Source organism: Manacus candei, unplaced genomic scaffold, assembly GCF_025592945.1.
Source record: "Manacus candei isolate 608988 ecotype Guabito, Panama unplaced genomic scaffold, ASM2559294v1 h1tg000025l, whole genome shotgun sequence".
Classification (NCBI taxonomy): domain Eukaryota; kingdom Metazoa; phylum Chordata; class Aves; order Passeriformes; family Pipridae; genus Manacus; species Manacus candei.
The window spans coordinates 10695376-10722707 of record NW_026138073.1 but is presented as its reverse complement, the minus strand read 5'-3'; the positions used below and the strand labels follow the sequence as shown (position 1 = coordinate 10722707).

Below are 27332 nucleotides of genomic sequence, written 5' to 3'. Positions count from 1 at the left end.
CCCCTTGCAAATGTGTTTGTCCTTCTAAAAGGGATTTGTTGGAAAATGTGTTTGTCCTTCTAAAAAGGGTGCATTTGCAGCTGAGTCCACATAGGAATCCCATGAAATCCTCATGGCGAGCTTCCCCTTCTAGCCCTGCGGACCTGAGCAGCACGTTCACCTCGGACTGCTGGAGGACCAGCCCCGCATATCTGATGTGAACACAGATGGCCCCGGCCCTGCCCCCGGGGATGAAATACAGACAGCAGGCAGCAGGACTCAACAGGTCAGTGTCTGAGTTTCAACTGGGACGTTTTACTGTATTTTCTTTAAAGGGAATTTCCAACTATGGGTGAAGGTTGGTCAACTCTATGTTTTTTATTTCCCCTGGTGAACCCGGGGAGGCAGGGCCAAAGGGATGATTATTTTCATTAGCTCCCCTAAGAGCCTTGGGCTAGGTTTCCTGGTGTTTCAGTACTGTGAGATACAGATAATGAAAAATTCACCAGCAGTCTTGAGTAAAACATCCACCTCCTGAAAAGCTACTGGGAGGAAATTCCCACTGCACAGGCTGGATACGCCTTCAGGCTGTGAACCTCACTCTGTCCCCAAGGACAGCAGCCCCAGACATGCTTTGAGGACACCCACAGAACCACTCTGGTCTCTTCTAATACTGACAAAACCCATAAGTCTTTATTCCCCTCTGAGGTTACCAGAAGCTTCTTCAGAAACAAAAATAAAGGGAGTTTTCATTTCGTAGTGCTGTTACGAGGGTAACACCTGTAAAGTGACCAAATTTGTTCACACTCACCAGCTCTCCTCCCCACTTGGATTCAGGTAGTCTCTTTGGCCCTGGGGTTTCTCAGCCCATCTTTACAGGTGAGGCAGAGTCCAGATCTTTGCAACTCACCAAGGGGTCAAAATTACTGCACCCCTTGCAACAGAGAGCAAGCTGCAACTGCAGAGTCCTTCCCAGCCAGCAGCTCTCCCCTAGCACTATCTGTCTCACTTGCCTGTGACAGAGGTCACAGTCCCTCCCTGCACATATCAAACAGGCAGAGGCTCTGATGCTGAGGTTATCTTTCCAGCTTGGTTACTGCACACACTGGTGTGCTCTTGCAAGGAGGGATATTACAGTCTCAGTTGTGGTCTCATTTTTATTGCCTCTCTCTAGACCATCCAACAGGGACTTTAAAGACCTCTGTAATTCCATGGTCATAGCTCAACTTGGCCTGCAAGATGCTGTGCGTGTTTTTACTTCATTTCAGCCTCCTTCACTGCAATGAATTTCTCCTCCTGGTTTACTCTGCTCTAAATGAGGGCAGAATGAAGCCCAGCATGTGCATGCACCCAGGCTTTCTTTATCATTCCCAGGGGCTCCTCCTTGAGCTGTCCTCTTTTTCTTAAAGTTAAGTGTTTGGGGGCTGAAGAGAAGCAGGAATGAGTGTTGTCAGTGGGAATCCAGCTCTCAGCCTGGCTCTCTAATTTGGCAGGTGGCCTTTGAGTAGATCTTGAGTGTTTTACAGAGCTGAGTGAAGAGCATTGCTATTTCAAAACTGGGGCAACATAAGCTCAGGGCTGGTTCTGCCTGTGATTACAGAGCCTGGGGGATAGGGGATGCAGTAAGAGAACTTTGTGCTTCTGCTTTCCAAAAACATGCCGAGAGCAGTAGACAATTTTGTCCTCCTTCTATAGAAATTTATTGCTTGAGGTAGAATTAGTCAGAACCATTATTGCTTTCAGTAAAACTCTGCAGGGCCGAGGGTAGCCAAAAAAAATACTAAAAATGAAGAAGAAGAAGAGGTGTGTTTTAAGGCCACGAAACTTTGCCATGCTTACGAAGCACTGACCGTGCTGAGAAAAGTCACCAGGAAACTCCCGAGCCTGCCAGCACATCAGCGACTCTTCCCTTCCCCTCGGGGAGTTTTAAAGCCGTGACGGGAGCTCGGCAGGGAAGTGCGCACTCCCGAGCGCTGGCAGGGAGCGGACGCGGCACCGGGCGAGGAAACCCCCCCCAGCCCCGCACCCCCGGCCCCCGCCCCCGCGGCGGGGCTGGACGGGGCGAGCCCAGCGGGGCACTCGGGGGGCGAAGTTCCCCTTCCCGCGGCTGAGCCGCCCCGTGTCACTTCCTGCCGGCGGCGGGAGCGTACCGGGGCCCCGGGCGCGGAGCGGGGCGGGGCGGGAGCGGCGCCCGGGGCGGCGGGGCTCGGCGGGGCTCGGCGGGGCTCGGCGGGCCCTGGCCGCGGGCGCTGCGCCGCCCGGCTGCGGCCGAGGATGCGGCGACGGAGCTTGGTGCTGCGGCTGGTGCTGGCCGCCGGCTTCGGCTCGTTCCTGGTCGTCCTCTTCTACTTCCAGAGCAGCCTGAGCCCAGGTGGGTCCGGGGGCGCCGCGCTCTCGGCAGGACTCCCGGCAGGAGCGGTGGCGGGGGCAGGGGAGGGTGCGGGCGGAGCGGGGCCGGGGAGCCCCGCACGGCGGGCAGCGCCTTGCTCCTGGAACCCCTCGGGTGTCGGCGAGAGCGGGCCGGTCCGCCGGCGGGTTGAAGTTCGGGTGAACTCGCCGGGGGTTGCACATCCCTCGGCTGAGACCACTGAACTTCGCCGCGGCGCTCGCCCGTAGTGCGTGACCGGCGGTGCCGTCCCGGCGATGCTGTTCCGCAGCGAAACTCGTGTGTCATTTCTAAAGCCGCCTTCTTTCGGGTGGATGTCCCGTTCGGTGCCCCTGCGGGGCATGAAACTGCTCAGCTTCGTGTAGCCCTGCCGAGGCTGTGCCGGGGTTGGGACGGGAAAGGGGAGCTCCTCTGTCCCGAAAGTGCCCACTTACACCCGCGGTCACTAAAATTCCTGGGGAATCGGTTTGAATGGCTCAAGGGACTTCTCTCGCGTCCGCTCTTAAAAATTTCTTCCACACTGGGAAACAATTCAGAACTAAAATATAAACAGTTTTGTACTGGAGGGGTAATTTATTTCCCTGCCCGATTTCTGCTCTTTTGGGGAAATTAGCTCCTCTTTCCTAAGAGACGTTGTTGGGTAATTCCTGCCGTTTTAACAATGTACTAATGTTTCCTGAGTACAGCAGCAATCCATCAATGGGGCCTTTAAAGTTACATCTTAAAATTCAGAAGACTGATTTGACTGAAACGTTAATGGAATTTTATCAGCGTGGACTAAATGAAATGCGATTTTCCTCTTATAGGGGCTACTTCATCACTTTAATGTGTTTTTTTCCCTAAAAATAAAAAAGGCATAACTTGTTGGCTGAGTAAGATTGAAAAGGAGTTGGGTTTCAGCAAGCATTTGTTATTTCTAGATGAGCATGTGAAGTTTGTCAAATGAATTCAGAAATCCCGGAAGACTACAATCAGTATTGTATTCCTTAGTAACATTTTTTAAAAGAAATAATTTATGCATCCTAATTTTGTATTGGGACTGCTCAGTAAAAAGTGCAGCGCTGAATCAGCTTTAATCTTCAAGGCTCCTAATGGAGAGATGACTGTGTTTTACACTGGATACTCTTTCTAGCATCTGACTGGAAAAAATGCGGCTCTTTTCAGGACTGTTTTTCAAAAAGAGACTTCTGCAGAAGGTCTAAGTCAGCAGAACTTTCTGTGCTGAGTTGATTTTAATCCTTTGCCTGATCTCAACACTGTTTCACAGAGTTCCCGTGAGGCAAGTTGAACGTGAGTCAGCAGTGCCCTGGCAACCAGGAGGGCCAAACATGTCCTGGGGGGCATCAGGCAAAGCATCACCAGCCGGGCGAGGGAGGGGATTGTCCTGCTCTGCTGTGCACTGGGGCAGCCTCACCTTGAACATTGTGGCAGTTTTGTGCACCACAATGTAAGGAAGATATTAAGCTATTAGAGAGTGTCCAAAGGAGGGCAATGAACATGGTGAAGGGCCTTGAGGGGAAGCCATGTGAGGAGACTGAGAGGAGACCTCACTGCAGTTACAACTTCCTCGTGAGGGGAAGAGGAGGGGCAGACGCTGATCTCTTCTCTGTGGTGACCAGTGACAGGACCTGAGAGAATGGCCTGAAGTTGTGTCAAGGGAGGCTTAGGTTGGATATTAGAAAAAGGTTCTTCACCCAGAGGGTGGTTGGCCACTGGAACAGGCTCCCCAGGGCAGTGGTCACAGCACCAAACCTGACAGTTCAAGTAGTGTTTGGATGATGCTCTCAGGCACATGGTGTGAATCTTGGGGATGGTCCTGTGCAGGGTGAAGGGTTGGACTTGATGATCCTTGTGGGTCCCTTCCAATTCAGCATATTCTGTGAAAGGAAAGTCTGTGAAAGGTCAGAGAAAACCAGGTGACAGTAATGGTGATGGCATCTCACAAGGGGTTTGAGGGATTTTGGGTCTGGAGCGCTCCCTTGAGAAGTGCTGGACAGCTGAGACTTTAGGAATTGCAACTACCTGCAAATCTGTTCCTTCATATGGGGCAAGTGTGACTTTTGAACCTTCTATAGATGGTGATAGGTCTGGGGTAGGGATCCCCAGCTACTGGAACCAAGTAATGTTTGTCACTCAGTGGGAGCTCATTTGTGAGGGTGGTGAACACTATCTGCAGATTTACCCCTTAAGGTTCACCAAAGGGGTGAGTTAAAGTGATATTCACGTTCTCTAAAATCTGCTTATTTTCTAGCCACATAGTTTTCTCCCTGGGTCCAGCCTCCATTTTTGTGCCATTACTTTCCCTTATTATTTCTCAGTTTACAGTTTTTCCTTTCCTCTTCAGTTCAGTGAAAAACTCACACTAGCAGAGGAAAGGTCATTACCATATAGAGGAAAGAAGCAAGCTAAAGGTTGCTTCATTTTTTTTATCCCAAAGGAAAGCAAACTGAGGCCAATTATTTGAATTTTAGAAGCTACAAGTCACAATAATAGGTAAACAATTTGCAAACAAAAGTGTCATCTTTAAAGTGGTGGTTGCTTTGAGGTTATTTGGAGTTCTAGTTGTCTGGTGTCATTTGGTTTCTATATAATAATGAAGAAATATGCTAGAAAAAAGCAACAATGCTATGAGTTTCCCCCAGGAGCAGTCAGATCCTTTCTCCATCATTAGCAGGATTGAGCAGGTTGCTTTCCTGGGCCACCCACAGCCCATTACATGTAATATGCTGAATTAATCCTTGCTAACAGGACATAGACTGAACCATCCTATGACCAGGACAAGGAATACAATATGGGAAGAAAGATAATGTAACCAGAAACCTTTAAGTTTGGTAGTGCTAATGGCTCACTCAGCGTGGGGAGCAGGAATTAACTCTTCCATTTGCATTGCCCACTTATAACTCCATCCTGGCAGTTGTGCACCGGAGTGGTTTGCACTGAGCTCCATGGCTGTGCTGAAATAAGACTTTCTTGTTCTGCCTCAGGAACACCCACATGCCAGGCTGTGCTGAAATAACTCTGCTTCTAAATGCTGCTGTTGGTTATTTTGGTGCTGGGCTGAATTTGTGGCAGAAGTCAGTGGCAGAATTCAGTGAAGTTCAGTGGCAGAATTCCCCGTTGTACCTCCTGGAGGCAGAAATGGCCTCGGTGTGTTTGCCAACCTCGCTGGCACTCAGGAGAGGTGGAACAAGTCTCGGTGCTCCACGGGGAGAGCAGCCATGTGTGGGCTTGTGTGTTTGAGTGTGCTCTGGCTTTGTGGCGCTGATTGTTTTTTGTTGACTTTCCTTGCCAGTGGCTGCACCAGTGGGCTGGCACAGGGGCTGTAGTCCCAGGTCTCTCCTGGCCCTGGGGTGCAGCTGTGCCTGTGGACTGTCCCTTGCTCGGTTCAAGTTGGTGGTGACCTGTCTGTCCTGTTGACCTTTGGCTGTCTCACTCCAGGCTCACAGACACATGGCCAAGGGCAGGATGTCTGCATTGCTGGAAGGTGTTGAAGAGCACACAGGCCACAGGAGTTTCCAAACACTGCCACAGTGTGTAGTTCCAGGGTTTGGCTGGAGCAGTCACCTTGGAGCATCTCCAGCCTTCCTGCATCTGAGCTGGTGTTAGGGACAGGTATGCTCAGCTCCTCGGTAAACCTCATGACATCTCAGCTTGATTCAGGGAATGATGAGGGCCATCAGGAGGCCTTGGCTGTTTTGGTGTCACCCCACAGCAATTCAGGAGATCCTGCCTTGCGTTGGCATGATTGTCATCTGTCTTCTGAGCTGATCTGCTGTTTCCTTCAGGAATAGTGCACCATTAGCTGTGCTGACTTCTGCACACTGTACACTATCTGCACAGAGCTGAGAATAAGCAATGGGGCTCCCAGAACGCTGTTCCATTTCACTCTGGAGGCAGCACATCTAGGCTGGCACAGAAGGAGATACTGGAGGCTGCCAATCCCTGTCTACATCAGAGTTTTGATTGCTGCTGTTCTCAGGGGCACCACACAGATTTTAGAGACAGTGGGGGAGCTGGGATGACTCTGCTAGTACAGATGTGGAGTAGAGGGAAGGGGGAACAGCTGAAGGAGGTAGAGGGAGGTAAGTGGCAGGTGCTAAAGCCCTGTGTTTGTCTGCATCTGAGGTTTCTGCAGACCACTGCTGTGGGGCCACCCCAATGGTAGGTCTTTGGGGAAACTATGAGTAGGAAAATTGTACTGACTTCCAGAGAGCTGGAAGGTTTTCTCCAATAAGAAAGAAAGAAAAGCCCTCAATCTCAAAGTACTCCTTTATTTTTGCTCAGGTTCTGCCCGTCTGCAGCATCCAGCTGTTGTTTCTTAGGTCTTTTTAGCAGCACTCGTTTAATGTTGGCTTCTGCAGTCCCCATGTTGTTTGACAACCTGCTGTCAGCACGAGCTGTTGAACTTCATGGGGCTTTGCAGGTGAGACATACTCAGCCTTTGGTGTGACCCTTTCACAACAAGAGATACCAGGCTGTAGTAGTGCCAAGGTTGTGATACTGGTCCAGAAAGGTTTCAGAGTGAGAAAGCAGTAAGATCCCTCTCTTCATCCTTATCTGCCCCTGCATCAGTCAGTTGACTTCCTCTGGGCACTGATAGAGCAAAGCCTTCTCCAGCCTCACCTGGAGTGGAGATACCACTTCACCAGCCCAAGAGAGAAGGATTGAGGTGTTACAGGAAGAGCAGCAGCAATGCCAGAAGCCACACCAACACATGTAGCAGGTGTCACAGGCCTCAGGAAACTGTCTCATCATTGTGACATTCTTAGCCCTCTGATGTGCCAAAGTGAGTAATGGAAGACACTTGCTGCCACCATTCTGCCAATTTTCCAGTGATTTCAGTTGCCCAGTCTAACATCTCTCAGCACCAGCAGGTCCTGGTGAAACTCTCACTTCTCATTGTTCCAAATCTTGTCTTTCAAGTTTTCTGAGCTATGCATCCAAATCTGTGGTTGCTCTTGTGAAATCTCAGTCAGCTCCATCCTTGTGCCTAAAGATTTGTCCCTTCAGGGGGATACAAATTATTGTAGAGATTATAGACTGATAGAGATTATAGAGTTGATAAGTGATTTGACTGAGGTCCTGCAGAGCCCTAGTCCCTGAACCTACAAATGCACCTAGACCTGGCCTGAATGGAGATAAATACACACTTAAATATTAGCAGACCCTTGCAAAAAACAGGGAGGTTTTTTTCAGAACAGGAAAGAGCCTATTTTAGTCCTCAGTTCCTCCCCATTGTTTAAAGGTGTTTTCAGGCTGAAATTCAGATGCTGCCTTGGGACGTGAGCGAGGTTCGGCCAGCAAACGCTCTCTGAGACTGGGTCATGCTTCCAGCTGGCTGACACATGTCCTCAGCCTTCCAGATAAGGAAGGCTACGCTGCCTTCACCCTGGCTAAGGGTGCAAGCACAGGCAGGGATGACAAGTCTAAGACACCCTTAAATGGTGTGGATTTTTCTTTTATTTTATTTGGTTTTGTCGTGGGGTAGTTTTGCCCAGCTAAGATTCCCAGTCACAGTGCTGTGATGCCCAGGATGCAGCTGCTGCCCTTTGAGAATCCAGGGCTCACAGTACAGCAATGTTTGTCAGCCAAGACATCAGGCAACACAGGCTAGAAGCCCTCAGATGTGCTATGTTTGAAGAAGACATGAAATACTGTAGCTGTGACCCATCATGATAGAAAAATCTGCCCAGTCCGATGCTGAGAACAGGGCAATAATGAAGCCCATCTGCTCCCGAGGGCCAGGCTTTTCATGAGGAATGCTTTCTCTAGTCCTTCTTGGCTTTCTACGGTTTCCTGAGAATCTCTGATACGTGAGAGAGGTTTTGGAGGGGGAAGGAGTGGACTTAGCACGCCTGGAGTTAACTCTGTCCCTGCAGGAGAGATTCGTGTCTCTGCTGGTCCCACAGACCTCTGGCATCCCAGCCTGGCTGTTTCTCTCTGGCAGCACATCGCACCTGTGTTTTGTCCCCACTCACAAAACTCCAACACTACTATTTATACTGCAATAAGAACTCCACAAAAATATCAACAGTAGGACTTTTGTCTATGTTGGTGGCGGTGATGGTCAGTCAGGCCTGAGGCTGGGAGTGCTCATGCAGTGACCAGGGCACTCCTGGGGCTGCTGAGGTTTATTACATGCCGGGTTTTCTTTCTTGGTTCTTGCTTCCTGCAAGCATCTTAATGGAGAGCATGACAAACCCTCCATCTTAATTCCAGTGCAAACACAGCTGTCTTTCCCAGGACTCCGTATCAGAAGCCAAGAAACTACAAAGGCATTAGGTACTTAATTCCCAGAACTCCCCCTTGGAGCTGAGTACCCAAAGAAGATCTTAACTCCCCAAATACCTCTGTGGGGCCAAGAGGGGATGTTTCACATTGAGGCTTTGAGGCGCAGCTGGGCAAAAGCCCAAAACTTTCCTTGTTAAAAAGCAGTTAGGGACTATTTGCAGTCTGAGAAGGGGGAAACATCTCACCAAGTAGCTCCAGTGGCCTGAAAGGCCTGGGTTTAACATTGCCATGCCTTGGTCTTGCCTGCATGGCACAGCTTGCACTGATGCTGAAAACAGGGGCAAATGGAGCTACCGTAAGAGCTGGGGGTACTTTTTTCCCTCAGTGAAATTATTCTTGGATGGGAGTGACTGGTGTCAGTGGAGAGTTGAACCCCATACTCACAGCCTATGCTGCTCAGTTCAGACCAGTCTGTTCTCTCCCATACATTTACCTGTACCTGCAGAGCTTGCGGTGTTGTAAACTGGGACACCCTGCCTCTGTTTCCTGTCTGGATCTGCAGCTGTGGGACAGATCTATATTCAACCACAAGCCCTCTGCAGTTTCTCCACTGATTCACATGGATCTTTTAATTTTTCCTTTCTTCAGGTACAACTGCCCCCTTGGCAGTAAAATCCTTCCAGTAGGGCTGGATGGTGGGAGGTATTGCTAAATGCACCTTACACATACTGCTGCTCTATGGGGTTGTCCCCCATCCCTCATACTCATCTCCAGATGCTGGGATCCTTGATTCATGTCTGGCTGTTTTGCTTTCTTCTGGCTATCTCAGTTTTTCTCTGTTGCAGGTCTGCACTCCATGTCATTCCAGTAAATTACCCAGTAAAGTCACTTGCAGAGCTCTGATACATAGGGTTCAACCCCCAACTGTCTCTTCTGCAGTCTACACTTGCTCTGTTCTCTGTTTCCCAATCGTCTGTGGCTTCCACTGGGAAGCCAAAATTTCAGTCTACGTCAAAGCCCTCCATGGGCAAAGAGTTGCTCCGTATCCCCAGGACCTGTGTGGCCACTGCTTGGATAAACTCTTCCACCATGTCCTTCACAGGAGGTCACCCATTGTAGGAGGTAGCACTAGGACACGTGGTTTGATTTTGTTTCTCTTATAGTTTTAATGGGCTGAGGAGCAGAGATGATGCTTCTTTTATTGTGTTGGAAGGAGAGCATGATGCTCTGAGGGTGCATGCAGTGTGCATGAGAGCAGGGAAGGAAAGGGGAGCCAAAGGACACAGTTTGAGAAATGGCTCTGTATGACTTGGATCCTGTGCAGAAACAATACCCAACCCTGCCACTGCAAGGCTCATGCTGTCAGGAGATGTGGTGTGCTGGCTGGTCTGCAAGAGGGGGCTGCAGCAGCACCAGCCAGGCAATGGGACATTTACAGACTTGGTAGGAGGCAGCACGGTTGGTTCCAGCAGTGCCAATTCTCCTCTGCAAGGAGGTGAGCAAGCCAAGGAGACCCAGTAGCCAGAGGAACCTGCAGTGGCTAACATCCTCAACTGTCACCACACAATTTAACAGCCCTAAAATCTCTGCTCCCCTCTCACTGGGCTGAATCTGTCAGAGTACAGTAGTGCCCTGAGTGTGCTTTCAGTCTGAGCCCCACAGACTGGACAGTGATTGCAAAAAGCAAACACATGCCCTGCCCCGTGCATACACACTCCCCTGCAGTTGGCAAATTGGTCTCAGCATCAGCCCCAGGCATTGCTGTGACTTGACCTGGGCAGCTGCCCAAAGTATGGACTTCTAGTATGAAAAGCTGGTGAAGAGCAAGAGCTGGTGCTGTCCTGCTGACCTGCCAGCCTGGCAGGACCTGTGGATGTGGGAACATCTTTATGCTGTCTGCTGGTGGACAGGGAGAGGGGAAGTGGGAAGGAAGCTGAGTTCTCCACTAGCATTTCTTTTGAATGGTATTGAGCAGGTTTCATCTTCTCCCAGACCCTTTGCAGCAGCCCTTACTGAGATGCCTGGGGTCAATTTGCTTTCTGAAGGTCCCTGCCTTGTAACCTTTTCCTGCTCCCACATTTGAAGTCTCAGAGGCAAAGATCTGCCTGAATTTTGTTTCTAGGTCTGGTGATCCTTTCCTTAGAGATCCTTGCACCAATCTATTCCCTTCAGCTTGCTGAGATGGCACTGAACATGTTTAGCTTCAGGGCACGGAGTTGCCCAGCCTTGAATCAGCCAATGGTGAATTCCTGCAGCCTGTTGGAGAAACAGGCTGGCTGCCCTGCCTCCTCCTGTTTTCCCTATAGTGCCCCTGAGCTCTTAATATCTGGATGAGCTTTGATTAGATAAACAGTTGTAAATTTATGGGCAGGCAGACTGATGGGAATTTGGCTGGGAAGAGCTGGGAGTTGGTCTTTCCTGGGAGAAGAAAGCAGGGTTTCTCCTCGCTAGTTAGGACTGCAGCAGCTCTGTCACCCTCAGGTTTGGCAGCTACATCTGCAGCTGAGGTGTCTTATCACTGTCTACCGATGCAGGAAGGCCTGACCACATAACCCACATCCTTTGGCAGCTCTGTGTCAAGATGGTAATCACCATTCTGCATTGAAAATGGTCGAGACCCTGGTTTTGAGGGTGCGACTTTTTCTGTCCCAGTTGCATGTGCTGTCCCCTGCTTTCTCAGGTCCTTCCCTGCACAGCAGCGAGAGCTTCCTCACCTGCAGCTGAGCTCTCCAAGCACCAGCCATTCCCAGCCCTGTAGACAGCCCAGCCTGGCTGTTTGCCTCCCTTTCTGTGAGCATGTCCGGCTCTCCCTCCACCTTATCAATGATCCGTGATACACTGGGGCAGTGCATGACAAAGGCATTCAGTGTTCCCTGCTCTGCCTGACGATGTGTCACATTGTGAAGCTGTTTCTGCAGCTGGGAGATGCTGCAAACCACACTGCCCCAGATCTGTGCCTGGTGTCGTGCTCAGATGAGTCTGTTATGTGGCCCTGTACACAAACTGTGCTGAGCACAGGTGCCGAGACCTGCTGTGGTGAAGAAATACCTGATTCTGGTGAGATCCAGCTTTTTCATAATTGGACCTAATTTTCATAGACTCCCTCAGAGCATTATCCAATGGGACTTGAAGCTGCTTTCTCCCCAGAAGAGCCTCTGAAGGTGTTGCTGTCTCTGCAGTGGCTTGAGTGACAGATCAGCATGCCTCTAGCCTGGGTATGGCAGATGGGCAGGTGCTGGCATCTCTACCCATGGTACTTGTGTGTGGAGATGTGCCATTGAATGTTTTGGATATTCACATCAGTGCACAGGGCATGTCATGGCCCATGGGTCCCTTCCCATCAGCTTTGTCACCTGTCGTATGGAGGGACACCAAGGCCATGAGTCCTGGCCTCCTGTCACAACAGTGCTCACAGCTTTTCCTTCTCCATGTAAATGCCACTTGATTTATAGCCCTCCATCTCCTGGCTGCTTTCCCAGCTCTTCCAGGGAGGGAGCAGCAGCAGCAGGTTTGAGGCGTCCCTTGAAGTGCTCTCTCTCCCTGTGAATTTGCAGCCTCACTGTTGATGTAGAACCCGATCCAAGCCTGCTCTCTGGCCAGATGTTGCTTCACTGACCTTGCAGGAAGGTGGGTAATATTGACATGATGTTCAAAGGTGATGTTTGTTTGGAGCCACTGGGCGTGGGTGTCTCTGGGGCTGGCTGCCCTGTTCCAGAGGGCTTTCCTCAAGGCAGGGACCTGGGAAATCAGCAATTAACTGGAAGTTAGAAGCTTCTCAGCAACTCCCCATCCCCATTTGTACAAGTGTGTGGCTCTGCCTACCTTGTCTGGCCACAGGGAGCATCTCTGCACAGCCAGATTTCCCCATGGCAGGAAGAGGCAGCAAGTTCAGCCCTGCACAGAGCCAGGCCCTTCCTTTTGGCAAGGGTGCAGGGGTAGCATATTCACAGCTGGGTCTTTTCCAAGTTTACTTCTGGCAGTATCGGGGAGATTGATTTCCCTGTAGCTTGATGGGATCAGCAGACACAGGCACTGTGAGGCTGAAACAAGGCTGACTTGACACTCATGGAGTTTTGCACCTACCAATGCTGCTGGGTGGTGTGGCTGCAAGCCTCATGGTTCTCTTCTTCCTGAGGTCTCCATCAGAGCTTGCTCGTTCCCTGTAAAAAGGAAAGATGTCTTCAGAGCACCTGCTGTTAACAGCCGCCCTCAAGGCTGGACTGGCAAGAGGGAATTAAATCCAGCAGCCACTCTGATGAGCTGCTGCCAGTGGTGTTGAATCTGTTGTGTCTCACTGCTTTGATGACACTGGAGATGTTTGTCACCTCTGTTGAACATGCTGGCTGGGGAGAAGGACTCTTTGGTGGCCTCAGGCAATGGCTAAATGCAGCAGAAGTAGGCACAAGGGGCTGTGTGTTGGGACTTCATGTGCTGGAGGTGGTTCTCCCTAATCTCCATTGGGCTGTAATTAGCTGCTGTCCTCCTCTGCAAGCTCATGCATCTCTTCGACACATTGTAAAGCCTCTTGCTCTGTATCTTGTGACAATGAGCCTCACCTGCTTCATTTAGAAAGGCAGGACATAGACCCTCAACTGCCTCTGCACGGAGCAGAGAGGTGAGAACCATGAAGCAAAGCCAGGGAGGGATGGCTGTGTGCAAGGTGCTGTGTTGGGAAGAGTTTGCTGAGTGTGCATTTTTTCCAAGATCTGCTTGTTGAGGCTTTCATCAATCCCAGATGCACAGAGCTGACAAGATGGCTTGAAACCTACTCAGCAAGGCTTCTCTTTGTTGTATGTGTGCAGGTAGCCTGTGTGCAGAGGGCACAAACAGCATCTGCCCAGACCAGACCCTGCGGGCAGGTTTTAAGCAAGTCCAGCCTGGTCCCCTGCACCCTGGCCTGCCGTGGCCTCAGCAGCCGAGCAGAAGGCAGCAGGCTGGTGCAGATGGTCTCTTGGCTTGGTAGGTCCATGGTGCTGTGTGAGCAGCTGTGGATTGCCTGAGCCTGCCCAGTGATGAGAGCCTGAGGGGGTATGGACACAACCACCTCGTGTGTGTGTGCAGGGAGAGGTGGGTCTCTGGTGCAGCCTTGCCCATGGAAAATCAGCCCCTGTGCACCCCGGCAAGGACCCCTGCCTTGGCACTGCCAGTGCAAGCCCTTCTTCTGCAGTTCCTGTGGGTAGCAGGCTGCAGAGGAGGAGTTTATTGACAAGGAATGGAACTGCTGGCAGCCCAGGCTTGCATTATAAATGCAAGCAGCCAACTGGGGCCAGGAGAGCGACAGGCATAATGGGGAAGAGAAATTGCTCTTGGAAAGCTTCTAGCTTGGCTTATATGAGGATTTAACCATTTGGAAACAGAAGATTGTATAGTACTTATGCACAGGTACTTTATTTGCTCACAGGGGCCATATTCTTGCTAGATATTATTAATTTTTGGTTTCCTATAAAGATCTTAATTGCAGTCCTGTGACAGCAGAGAGCTAGGGACATTGCCCCAGCAAAATACATCCCTCCACCTCTAATGCCTGTGATCCTTTTATTAAACCTTCCTGGCATCTGCCTCAGGCTGATAGCAGGTGACTAGAGCCTCCTGCTGCCGAGAAGACGTGAGGGTTTAGGAAGAACCACTGAATGGGATGGAGTGTCCAGACCAGCTGCTGTTGGCTCTGTTCCTAATATGATCCCCACAGATGATACTGGGGTATTTGGCAGCTTCCTGGAAGCAGCTGGATTCTTTCTTTCCCTTTCTGCATGATTTATTGCGAGCTAATCCTAGAACTGTCACCATTTTCCATCACTTGATTAGAGTTTCCCTGGCTGATCCTTGACTCAAGTTGACTAAATGGGAATAAGAAGACCTTCCTTGGAAAACAGAGCCTGAGCCATCCCCACCTCTGTGGAGGAGGGAGCCACAGAGCCAAGGGCCAGCTGTGCCAGCCCCTGTGCCTGGGTATGGCTGGTGACACTGTGATGGTCCAAGAGGTATCACTGACGAAAAATGAAGAAAAATTATCTTTAGAAATGTAAAGGCAAAGTAAGCTGTGTGAGAAAGTGGGAGTCAAGAGAGGAAAGAGCTTTACTGAGGCTTTATAGAAAACAAGGAGTTTCCTTATGTAATTTTAATATCTTCCTAATGGAAATGGCAATAACTTCTTCCTAAGTAAACCTCCCAGGATCTTGAACATCAAGAGTAATGCTCAAGTGATTTTAAATCATGTCCAGAAGCCAGATCTCTGAATCACAGTCACTTCTTGAACCAGCGGCTGCCAGTCCCTGCATTGGCTTGCATACAGCCAGCACTCCCTAAACAGTAGTCATCTGGCTGAAGCATGGACAGACCAGGGATTTCAGGTTTCAGAAATCTCTTCCAGGCAGTTAAAGGCTGAGCAGCCTCATGTTAAGGGGAAAAAAAAAAAGGCAAAAAAATAAAGTTAGAAAGATAATTATTTTCCTGCCCAGTGTGTGTGACATGCAGTAGAAATCTAAACTTGTGCAGGATGTTCAGACCCCATCTCATGTCAGGAGTTTAATGTTCTTTCTGTAGCAGCTTAAAAAAACATCCATCTGATGACACCCCCTCAAACCTCCCAGCCACCTCTGTGACTGCTGTCTGAGCCGTGGTGTACAGCACATGGAAACAGAGTTGGCTGCAAATCATCAGCTCTGAATTGTCTCTCAGCCCCTGTTAACTGCAGAATGCTGAGTGTGCACTGCAAATATGAAGCTCTGTGGGATGGGTTTGTTGGCCAGGCACGTGGAGCAAAGCACACACGAATGACTCCATTGTCTCTTTTGCCAGGCAAGTGCTCCAGCAGCCTGCTGGGAAGTGCCCCTCTGAAGGGCACTGGTGGGGGATGCAGGGTCACACTGGTTTTGCTCATCTGGGAGTGTTTGCACACCTCAGATGGTGAAAAGTCAGCTCCATGCCTTCCAGTTCCTGCTAAACCTGTAAGAGCATTAATAGAAGTGCACAGTGGAGCTTATATTGTCAGCAATGCGTGCTATGTTTCTTTTGAGCACTTTCAGCAGAGATCCCTCTTTTTCAGTGGTTTGGAGAAATATCCAAAGAGCTCTGAACATTGGACTGCTGCCTCTCTCCCATCCCACATCCCACGTGGTGCTGAATAGGACACGCAGGCTGTGGTGCAGCAGGGATTGATCTCACCCAGCGTCCTGTTTCCAACCATGAACTGTGCCAAAGGCACGGCACACCCTGAGGGGTGAGAATGGAGAAGTTGCCCCTTGGAGAAATGTTTTCTGGATCCTTTCAGGGGAGGAGGGAGTGGTGATGTGAAATAGGTCCAATTGTCATGTTTCTGTAGTAGTGGCAATGCCAGCCTCATGTGTAACCTGTCACAAGGCTCACTTCGGATGTGATTCTTGGCAAGGATCTTGGTCAGAACATGCTCAAGCTAAAAGAGAAGATACTGAAAAGTTGGTGACAAGGAGGACAGTGCCAGACTGTGTCTGGGAAAGAGGTCAGGTCAGCTGTGAGGCTACTGCCTGTCACACCAGCTGGTCAGGAGGCGTCTGTCGCTGTTCTTGGCACACGGGCATTGCCTGCCCTACAAAGGTTGCCACAGCACTTGAGAGGCTGGGCTGAGGCATTTTCCAATGAAAGTCAATGTGGTTATGTTGAGCTGGATCCAGATGGAGAAACCTGAAGTCTGGTGGCACTTGGTGCCAGTGGCACTTTATGCTGGAGGCCAGTGCCTCATGTCTACCATCTGCAGTTTTATTGCATCTGGTGAGCCATTGAGCATAGAAATGGTTATGGGTAGGTGACAGTCGTGAACAAGGGACGCTGCAACCCCACATCAAGGAAGCAGGGAACATCCATCTGCCTTTTTTGGGCTGGAAACCGTGTGAGAGCATTTAATATGCCCGGGGCTCCTGGGCTCTCCATACACCTGTCTACCCTCAGATTTCTGTGTGAGGGCTCTGTGCTGCAAGTAATTTGCACTGTGTGAGTGGGATAAGTGCCCCAATATCAGGCAGAGCAGTGATACAGCTCTGCTGCTTCTCCATCCCCCTATGCAGCATGCCAGAGGCACTCCAGCCCCATGAGCCCCAGGTACAGGGATGCAGGCAGTGGATTACTGTGCACAGATGTCAGGGATCTTATGCACAGGTGGAGGCAGGAATGCTCTGATTTTTGGTCCTGCTTCAGTTGCCTGGGGCCATGTGTTTACACCCCCAGACATTCACCACAGCCACTGCTGCTTCTGGCAGCCCTGACTGTTCCCTGTCTGGCTGGAACTAGAGCAGGACATGTACTCACCCCTCTGCGTGGCTCTTCCCATCCATGACTTTCCATAGAGAATAGCTTAGGACCTTCATCCACACCCTGCATTGACATTTCCTGGAGGCAGCGCTCCCCTTGTGCCTCTCTTGCCCATGGACTGCTGCCTTCCAGCCAGCAGGGCACATCCCTGGAGGAGTGAATGACTTTTCCTGTAAAGGCAGTGCAGTCTGTCGAGTTATCCCATGTAAAACAGTGACTCATTGTCCCCTTTTGGAGTGTGTTTCTTGGCTAGAGGAAGAATGTCATCAGTGCCAGGGAGCCTGGCTGCCGTTACTGCCCAGTTGTGCCACACAGCCCTGGGACTCTGAAGAAGCTGCAAGGGGGTGATTGCTGAAAACAAAGGTATTATTTTTAGGACATGACACCTCCTTTCACCTGCTTCCCAGAAGAAGTAATCTTGGACATCTTGCCCATGCACATCTTGTAATGGTGAGCTCTGGGGATCCCAAATACTTCCACATCTCTGTGTGTGTAGGAACTGTGTGGCTTGGGGCAGAAAATGCTGCAGAAGGGTTTGTCCCAGGGGATAGTAGCTATTTAGCATATACATTTGATGGAAAGAGTTTGGAAAATCCCCCTTTGCTTCTTGGCTAAGAGGTTTGTACAGCTGTGCCTCCTCGGAAGTGAGCTGTGTCACCTCACTGCCCATGGAGCCTCTTCTGAGGAACATGGCTGGGAAGGAGTTATTGGGGGTGCTTTGTCAGCAGAGACATGGGGTGAAAATAGGTTCAGGGGGTGGGGTGCCCTGTCACCCTTCTGGAGCCATCTGTGGCTGCTTGGAGTTTGCCTTAAGTAGCTTCCCAGAAAAACAGGAGTCATTTGGGGAAAAGGGAGAGATTTTCAGGGAAGGAAGGTCTGCATGATAGAGGCTGGTAGGACCCCTCCATTGGCTCCCCAGCAATGAGATATGTTTTAGCCAGGTACTGGAGAAGAGGAAGATGATGGACCATTGTGCAGCCTTCATCCCTCTTCTGCACCCCTCCCTCACCTTACTCTGAGATGGTACTTTATTATGGTGGCTAAAACATCACTTCTAAGTGACCCCAAGTGCCTGTGGTGCTGCAAAACCACCTTCTCCCATATGCAAACATGTGCAGGTTCACCCATCCAAGCTGATGGGAGAGATGATTTGTCTTTCCCTGCTGCAGCTCATTGTGCCTGTTGTACGTGGGCTGGTTCTCTGTGTAAACCTCCTCATGTGCACGTCCTGTCTTGCCCCACTCAGGTTTGCCCCGAGCTGCTTTGCTTGTGGTTTTTCCCTTAGCTTTGTGGGTAACCTCCTCCCAGCACATCTCTGTTTAGTTCTCCACAGTTTCTAAGTGCTGGGAGGTGAGGGGAGGCAGGGAACGAAGGGGTTAATTACTTGATTTGGCTGTTTCAAAAGGTCTAGGGCTGGATGGGAGAAAATGTGCAGCGCTGGAAAAAAAGCCTGAGCTAAGCTTTCAAGCATCCCCATGCTGCTGGGACTCGATTCTGTCTGATCCAGCCAAGTTCAAGTCGCTCAGTTTAGTTTCTGCTGAATGAAACATGTTAAGTCAGGACCATGTGAATCACCAAAGGGGGCCTTCTGCCTTCCCATGGGGAGCAGTCCCCTCAGGCTGGGCTGATGGTACCAGGGTCTCTCTGGGCACAATCCTCCATTTGGCTGATTCAGCAGGGCCTTTAAACAAGGGTGTGCTGGACCACCTGAACCAAAACATCCAGTGATCTGTTGCTCAGCCCCAAAGTGATCAGATCTGTGTTTTCCAGCCCACTCTGTCATGTGGGTGCCATTTGGGAAGTGCCTTATACAAACTCGTAGCAGCAGTCTTGTAGTGGTAAGAAAAATTAAATACCCTTCATTAAGCCCTCTGAGGGACAAGCAGATGAGCTTCAGGCTTATATGTATGTTTTGCTCCCCAACCCTGTGAGAACAGACATATTTTGGTTGTTTGTGCTTCTAGGGGCTGTCCTTGTGAGAGGTGACATCTGGCTGGAGATGGGACTTTGCCATGGGTTATAATCAGGCCGACAACATCGAGGTGGTGGCTATGCTTGAAAATACAGTTGTATGACCCAAACACGACCTACCTGAGGCAGTTTCTTATCCTGAGAGTTTGGAGGCAGTGTTGGTGAAAGACACTTATCTAGTGATTTTAGAGGGACAGCTGAGCTTCCTGGTGCCATGCCAGTGCCTGAGGGTTGTGGCTCAGCTGGTGACATGGAGGAATGCCACTAAATCATGTGATGGGTAGTTTTGCAGGGCACAGGGATGTGTCTACCTGCTGATCTGCTCAAGGAAGCAGAATCCCAAATGTGACAGTCCTACCCTTCTGATAAGCTACATTACCCTGGCCAGGTTGTCTGGGAAGGACCCGCTCCAGGACACTTGCAGGGGTATAACCAGCTACAGACCTTGGGTTCCCCTTGTAGGTCCTGGAGCTCCCACTGCCCGTTCCTCCAGGGAGAGTTGTACAGGATCAGGGCCTTAACTGGTCCTGGTGTGAATCCATGGGCTCCTGTGCAGTTCTTTCAGCTATTCATAGCTAGTCAGCTCAGCGGTGTCCTGCCCCTTGCTCTGCTCTAATGTCTGAAAACATTCTGGAGCAAGTGAGGCGAAGGTCCCTGCTGCTCCCCAGGATGCTCCAGGTTGTCAGTCTGCTGTAAGGCAACAGGAGGAGCTGGCAGGGGAAAGGTTTGAGGGAGAATGGAGAATTATTCCCTTTCCCTAACAAGTGAGCCGAGACAGACATCTCCAACAGACTCTGTGCCGCCTCTACCTCAGCAGAGAGTCATGCAGAGCAGCCAGCCCTCACTGAGGCTTGGCCTGCAGAGCCGAGGGCGGGCTGTCAGGAATAGCCTGGATTATACATTGCTGGCTTGTTCATCGGCCAGGAAAATACTGGAGGCAGCCAGCGGTGGGTCTGCCTGTGACCACACCACACCACACAGGGCTGTGTTAGGTGGCAGCCTGTTACCTGTGTCCACATAACCTGCACAGGAGAGCCACTCACTGCTCACTTGCTGATGGGAACAGGTGTGTTGTGCTTGTGCTGAGCTTCTGCAATAGGACATTGTCATGAGGCAGAACACACTGAACAAGCCATAACTGGAGAGAAAAACACCATGACAAGAGGAGCAAAGGTGGGAAGGGCCACAGGGGCATTTCCTGAGTTGCAGAGAATGTTGGTCTGGAACAAGAAATGCGTGTTTGTATTGTAAATGTTAGAATTACGTAGTTTGTGATTTGATGCCAGCTCCCCTCCATCACTCCTCCTGCTCACCACTTGCTGGCACAGCCCCAGGATGAACAAAAGAGGTCAAGCACAGCGATTGCTCCAAAGGGATCTGTTCACTGCCATGTGGAAGCTGTGCAAGGTGGGAGCTGTCACAGGTTGATATCTGAGCTTTCCTCTTCTTGGGGAGCAGTACTTTGCTTGGGAGAGGCAGGAGGAAAAGACCAGAAAACATCTCTTCTGGTTGTTCTCCACAGGACTGGTTCCTTCTTGCCATTGCTTGTGCTTCTCTGAATATTGCTGTTCCCCATAACATGTTCTCTCTCCCCAAAATTCTTACTTGTGTTTGTGCTCTGCTGCCAATTTGCCTGCCAGAATGGGGCATGGATGCTGCCCACTACCTCTGAGCATTCTGGGTGCAAATATCTGGATGAGCCTTTGCACTTACACCTCCTTACACTTGCAGCTCTCTGGTGGAGGTGTTTTTGTCTGAATTCACAAAGCCGAAGGATGCATTTAAGCAAATCAATCATGTGGCTCTGTTAGATTTCTTTTCCTTTCTTAAGCATTTTAATTCAGCCTCTTTTGTCTATATCCTTGACTTTCTAAATGCAGTAAGAATCAGCAGTCACGAGAATCTAAGGGTACTTGATTGCCTCTTTGAAGCCAAAAATTTGATTTGATTTTGGAGCCAAAAATTTCCATTTCCAAATCGAAACCTCTGAGTAAGAATTAAAATAGGAATGAGCTTTGGTTTTAATTCTTGGAGGTTCTCCCTTAGCTCTGTGAATGACAAAATTACCACAGTTCTTCACAGCCAAGTGTAGCATGTGAGAAACCAAATAGTCACTTATTTGTTCATCTTTTACACAAAGAGAGGTCACTGCTTTCCCCAGCATTAAGCCAGTGTATCTGGAGTTCTCTATGGAATTCTTGGTGTTTGGATTCCCACATCACCCTTGTTTTAAAAAGTAGCTATCTTTAAAAAAAACAACAACAAAACCAACAAACAACAATCAGACCTTGTGCTTAGGTAGAAATTAAGGAAATATGTTCTCCACCATTAGGAGCCCAAGCATAAAAACCAGACCTTCCTAGAATTAGACTGCTTTCTTGAGATGGCGCTGTTTGACCCAATAGCTCTGATTCTTTCCAAGCAGGACTTTTCACGTGGACCATTGGCCACGGCCCAGGACTGTGGTTCCATGTGGGATTTCTTGGCTGCTGTGCCCTGGACCATCCTCATCCAGTTGTTGTGTCCAACTGCATGTCCCAGGCTTTGCTATCAAAGCAGGAGGGAAAACTGAGCTCAGACTGAAGGAACTGTCTGGATCTATCACTGCTGCTGCCAAGCTCTATTTTCTTTTTCCTTCTCTTTTTTTTTTTTTTTGTTCAACTTGGATGTTAAAATCGAAAATTGGACAGATTCAGCAGCCAGTGGCTGCAGCTTGGGTTTGGCTTCGACTAACAGTCACAATATCCTCTCATAAATTAGATGGCAGGATCCTTCTCTGTGTCTCTTGGGTGCATTATTTTAATAGTGAGGAGACTCTTCATGAAGCAAAACTGAGTTTCTGCAGTCAGGGATGAGTGAGCCATCACTGCTGTGGCTGAAGCACTCACTCATCGCCTGAGACGGGTGCTGGAGAGGAGTCAGCAAGGTCTGGAGAAGCTCATTGCTGTGCCCACAAAGAGATTCAGGTCCTAATTTCTGGCTCTTCTAGTGACTGACTTAATGCAAGTGCTAAATCCTTTACTTCATAGACCTCTGGGTGTTGTTTCCCCTTCTGATAGAAAGGGGTAATATAGTAATTTGTTTCCCACTGTAAACTCTTCCTTCTCCCATGAATGCAGTTCAGCTGCACACATGCCATGTGTTCTAGGCAGACAGTTCCTATCACCAATATCTTTTCCTATGTTCCATTCAGAATTCATCAATAATAGCACCTCCTCTGAGTTTGGAGCGTTTTTTTGATCTGAGAGAGAACATCCCCTTCCAAGAGGGTCTGTCCTGAGAACTGAGTCTTCCTACAGAACAAAGAGGCACCTATCCCACTCACCCGTTGGCAGTGGCAGTCTGTAATTAACACTGATCATTTCAGGCACCACAATTATTTTTTCTGTTTTTTTAGATTTTGCACAGACACAACAGGAAGTGAAGCTGGGGCTGTGAGACAGCAGCGGGAGGCAGCAGTGGGGTCAGGATTAGCTCCTCAGGGCCTCTGGGGTGCCTGCTCATGTGTAAGCACATGTGCTGTCTCTTCACTTCCCTTGGCTGGACACCACTGAATCTCCTCCAGGTTTTAACCCTCTCCAGTGTTTTGTATTGGAGACCACAAGTGGAGTTTTTGGCTCCTCATGGCCCTGGGGTCCAGCCTGGAAAATGCCTGAAATCTTCATCCTCCAGCCCAAAATGAATTGAGATGCCTCCTTGTTTTGTCTCAGCCACTGGGTCCCTCTGATCTGAATTTTCCAAACCTATTCCTATCTGGCACTTGCATAAGTGGGCATGAAGATGTCCTGCATGTGAAACACCTCCCATTACTCTCTGCTGGCCTGTTCCCAGGGTATAATCACGTCCCAGCTCAGCTCATACACACATCCAGCCCTTGCAGCCTCCTGTGGGGCAGCAAGTCCTGGGATCACCTGGCACCTTTTCAGCAGCTTTGGATCTACCTTTGTCCCAGGAGAGCAGAGCTGGCAGTGCACAGCAGGTGAGGGTCACCAATGCTATGGATAATAGTATTCATGCTTTTTTTGCTGCTGTGGCAAATACCTCACCTGATATGTTTCAGGACTTCATTTGCCTTTTTTTTATGACTGTCACACTGGCAGCTGATAGCCCAGAACTAATGCATCTAGGACCTCCTGCCACTTCCAGCAGCAAAGTAGAAGACACAGCTGAATTCCAACATTGTGAAATTAAATCCTGTTAAATTTCCACTCCCCTGGTCCAGGACGAACTTTCCCTGTTGGTGTTTCAGTCTCTCCCTGCCATGGCAACCTTTCTCTATGCTTTGTCTGTCATCAGTATCTTTCTATTTTTATGTCAAGTCCTTCCCAAAGTATTAATCCCAAAGCTGATCTGGGAGATATTTTACTAGAAATCTGCCCTCTGTCCAGTATTTCTCATTTAAGTGCCACCTGCTTTCTAGTTGCTCCTGTCCTTTACAGTTCTCCTTTTAAACTTCATCTTCCACTGAAGTACTTGTTTCCTGTGGTGTGTCTTATCTCATGTACTGTGTTTATCTGGGTGAAGATCTGACACATGAGCTTGATCTACAGAAGTGGCTTAATTTATTCACAGGCGAGGTTGCCTGGGTATGAGCTGTGCTTGGCAAGTGCCACGTTTATTTATTTTTCAGTTGCACCCACATCTTCTATTTGTTTTCTTTCCTTCAGACTGTTTTCTAAAGCCTGAGTAATGCTGATGTCAGCCTAGCAGGCTCGTCGCTGCCTGAATCCTGTCTCCTGGCCAAACTTTTCAACTCAGGCACTGGATTTGCTGTTGTGGTTGCAGAGAAAGAACCTCCCTCCTTTCTTAAGGGTCTCTGCAACCAAAACAGCAGATTCTTTCACTGGTGCTTCCAGAGGTCTGGAATGGGCATGATCCAGTCTTTCCCTCACCTCACACATGTCTGGCTGTCTTTGTAATCAGCTAGTACACCTAAATAGTCACAGCTTTAGAATCTGTTCCCTTTTCCAGTGAGAGCTGGCAAGTCATTGAAACCTCAGATCCTGCTGCTGCATTGATGTCACGCTGCAAGATAATAACTTCAGTTGTGATGGCACAGCACTAAAGTCTGGGCTGCAGGGGGAAAGGAAGGAGGGCGCGTGATGCCTTTTTGAGCTCCAAGGGAAAGTCTGAAAGCATGTATTGCACAGGAGACTCAAAAATGTGCCTGAGCTCCCTTTCAGGCTCATCTCGTTCAGTGATTTCTGGTCAGGGTCTCTTAGCATGGGAGTTCTGCTCTCTTGCTCTGCATCACTGCTATTCCCTTGTCTCACACGGTGGAGATGCAAAGGACAAATGTGATACTTCCTTCTGCCCATCTCAGTGAAAAACATTTTGGATTTGCATCACAGATATACACTGTTTTGATACTTCTTACCCAAATAGTGATCCAGCAGCTGCCAAGGGTTGATATTTTTTCCCCTTGAGAATGTTGATATGCCTTGGCTAAGCAACGTCGCTGCTTTCAGATGCAATTGTGGCAATGCTAAATTTCCAAGCATTACCACTGCATGTGGTGGAGTCTGGGAACCTCAGTAACAAGCTGTAAAGTCAGGAGAAAAGCCAGGATGTGAAGATCTTGGCAGCTCCTCCATGATGGAATATCCTGCTGTACTCAGGGCCATGGTGCCAAAATGCAGCACAAACCATTGATTTACTCGGATGATACTCCCTCCTCAACACTGTCATTTATTTCAGTATTCCTTGGCCTTCCAAAACTAGAGTCCCAAAATAGGGAGAAAGCCCAGAATGGGAACAAGCTGTGGGATTTTGAGTGATAAGGTGGTTGGGATGAGGCAGCTGAGGAAGTGGGGGTTTGTGTTCAGCTTGGGCCTGAGCTGTGTTCGTAGAGCTGCATGATGAGGACCCAGGGTCTGGTGATGGGGGAGGACTGGCAGAGGAGTGCATGAGCAGTGATGTTACAGGGTCAGGGCTGAAAGATGGTGAATAAGAGATGACCACATCTTGGGGTCATGGGGCAGATCTGTGTTAGATGACAAAGCTTGATCTTAGTGGGGCTGGACTCTGCTAAATCACCATCTACAGCCTGCTACTGGCTCAAGAGGATCGCAGCAGCCCTGGCCTGCTTACCACTGTGATGGCCAGTGTAGCTCTGCCAGGTCATCCCACGTGTTTTTGGGATGCTTTGGGCACAGGCAGCCTGGGCTTCTCTGTGTTCGCTCACACGCTGCAGCCACTCTGATCCAGTCCTGCAGAGAATGGACACTCTGGTCCCATGGGACACACATGCATACCAGCTGCTGCCCTCCCATGCACTGGTGCCTCATGGAGCTGTGCTGGGCTGCAGCTGCATCTCCCCATATGCCGTGGGGCTTAACATTGGCTTCAAAAGTCATCATTGTGGCCCAGCCAGGATCCCGTTTGCTTTTCTCCTTGGGACGCTGTGTGTAGTGAGAGCAGACAGTTTCTGAGGGGGAGACTTTCTGCAGTGGAGCCTTGTAAAATCCTGCCACTGGGCCAGACGCTCTGAAGGGTTTGGCAGTGCCCTGGCAGGGATGGTGTCATCGCTTTGGAGTGCACGTCAGGATGTGCACGTCAGGAGTGTGGAGTACCGGCGTCTTCCCCCTGCCAGCTCAGCACTCCAGGCCTCCTCCAGCTGCACGGGAGCAGCCTGACAGGGGATTTTTCCTTTTTTTTTTTTCCTCTTTCCCTTTTGTTCTGGAACCCTGTGCAGCAAGAGGATAGCAGGGATCCCAGGGGGGTTGCTGCTAACCAGAGAAGATGCCTCGTTCTCTAACAGTTCTTGCACTGGGGAAAGGCTGGAGGAAATACATTTTGGAACATTTCTGCTGGGGCTATTGGCAAGAGTCCTGCAAGGTGCAGCAGCCGCTGGCCAGGCTGGTTCCTCTGAAGAAAAGAGGACTGAAAGGTCAGAGCATGGATGTGACCTGCCCAACCTCTGCTCCCTCCCCACTCTACTGCGGATTTGCCTTTTGTTCAGCCCAAACAGCCTCCTGCCGAGCCAGTGTTCCTCCAGGGCCATGACCTGACGCTGCACCAGACACTGAAGCCTTTCCCTGGGACGTTTCCGCCCCCTCTTGCACAGCACCAGAGCAAGCTATTTGCATTCTAGCAGCTTTAAGTCAGCCTGAACCACCTAGGGTTTGCTTCTGTCCTAGGGAGAAAGGTTCTGGTTGATGCACATGTTAATCTTGAAAACAAACACCTCTGCATTGTTTTTACTAAATATAGGACCAGTGTCTGCTGTAGTGCAGGGCGCTGCAGACAGCCCACAGTGGGGTCACTCTCCTACATCGAACAGGAGTTTATCAGGCCCAGACAGGAAAGAGACTCAAGTTTAATGGTCTCCGCTTGCAGATTTGAGCTGCAGCAAGTTGAGTTTTCAGGGCTGATCTCATTCTCTGTCATTTGCAGAGGGCTGAGCCTGGAAATGTGAAAAGAGGCCCCTCTGGGACAAGCATCTCAGCCCAGCACTGTACGTTGGATTTTCTGCTTATCTCTCATTAGCATAGATGCCATTTCACCCTCCTGTGGGGTAACTGATACAGGAGATTGAGGAAGAAACTGTAACTTCTCGTTGGGTCACATCTTGATCAATCCAGTCCTGCAGGAAGTGTCGTTTCCCACGGACGCGCAAGCATTCAGGCACTGCTGATGAAATCTTGTGAGATCAGGCAGTCACTTCCTCCTAATTGCAGCTCCAGGAATGAATAATCTTTAGCTTAGATCCTGGTTATTTCATGCTTTGGAGCAGTTTTCGTTTAAGCAAAATACAGGCACATGAAAATGGAGATGGGATCTGGATTTTTCCTACTGGTTATTTTGGTTATACAGATGCCATCTGGGGCTTGTATAACAAATTTGGTTTTGTTTGGTGATGGTCAGTGAACAAAAAGATCCAGAGCCTCAAACTGTCAGGCAAAACCCCTCTATTAGAAACCTTCATGTTGCTAGAAATGGCTTGTGTCACATGCTTTTCCCAGGAATTTGGAGGACTGGAAGAGCCTCCCAGGCCACAATCTCCTGAACAATGGTTCCTATCATCCCCTTCAGAAATAACATCTTCTTTTTCTTTTTAAAACTCATGAGTGTGATTTCTTCTGTGGAAGCCAAGTCTAGGCCTGCACAACCCCCATGGTTAGAAACCTCATGTTAAAACTCTTGTGACATCCTCTGCCAACAGGGAGGGTCAGAGACACGAAGCAGACTGAGTTGTGGGACAGCTGCTTGAAGGTATTACTGCAGTCAAGAACCTGTGCTCCTGCCATGGCTGGCTCCCTGTATTAGGTTTGGGATATCCAGGCCACATGGTTCTGCTCATGCTGTCCTGGAAACATGTCTCTAGGGCCAAGGAATGGCAGCTGAAGCAGATGCTTCATAGCCTGGAAGGTGGTTGCATCCCTGCGTAATTTATGAGCATGAGAGCTTGAGCAGCTGTCACCAACTGAGTGTCCAGTGCCACATTCATACCTGGCCAGATCCAGCCTTAGGTTTGGTGCTG

General features: G+C 49.7%; 1 protein-coding gene across 3 annotated transcripts in view; it reads left to right on the top strand.

Moving 5' to 3' along the window:
• The first annotated feature begins 244 nt into the window (after positions 1–244).
• The window catches only part of CHST13 (carbohydrate sulfotransferase 13), a 32614-nt gene continuing 5526 nt past the window's right edge, over positions 245–27332 (top strand). The window contains exon 1 of one of the 3 annotated variants that reach the window (XM_051788926.1): positions 245–265. Coding sequence is in view for 1 of the 3 variants with exons in the window: in XM_051788924.1 (XP_051644884.1) it covers positions 2254–2350 (97 nt within the window). In the remaining 2 variants the exon portion in view is untranslated. Of the gene's footprint in view, positions 266–2200; positions 2351–12202; positions 12224–27332 lie in introns of those variants that run through there. The other 2 variants (XM_051788924.1, XM_051788925.1) reach the window with 2 other exon arrangements.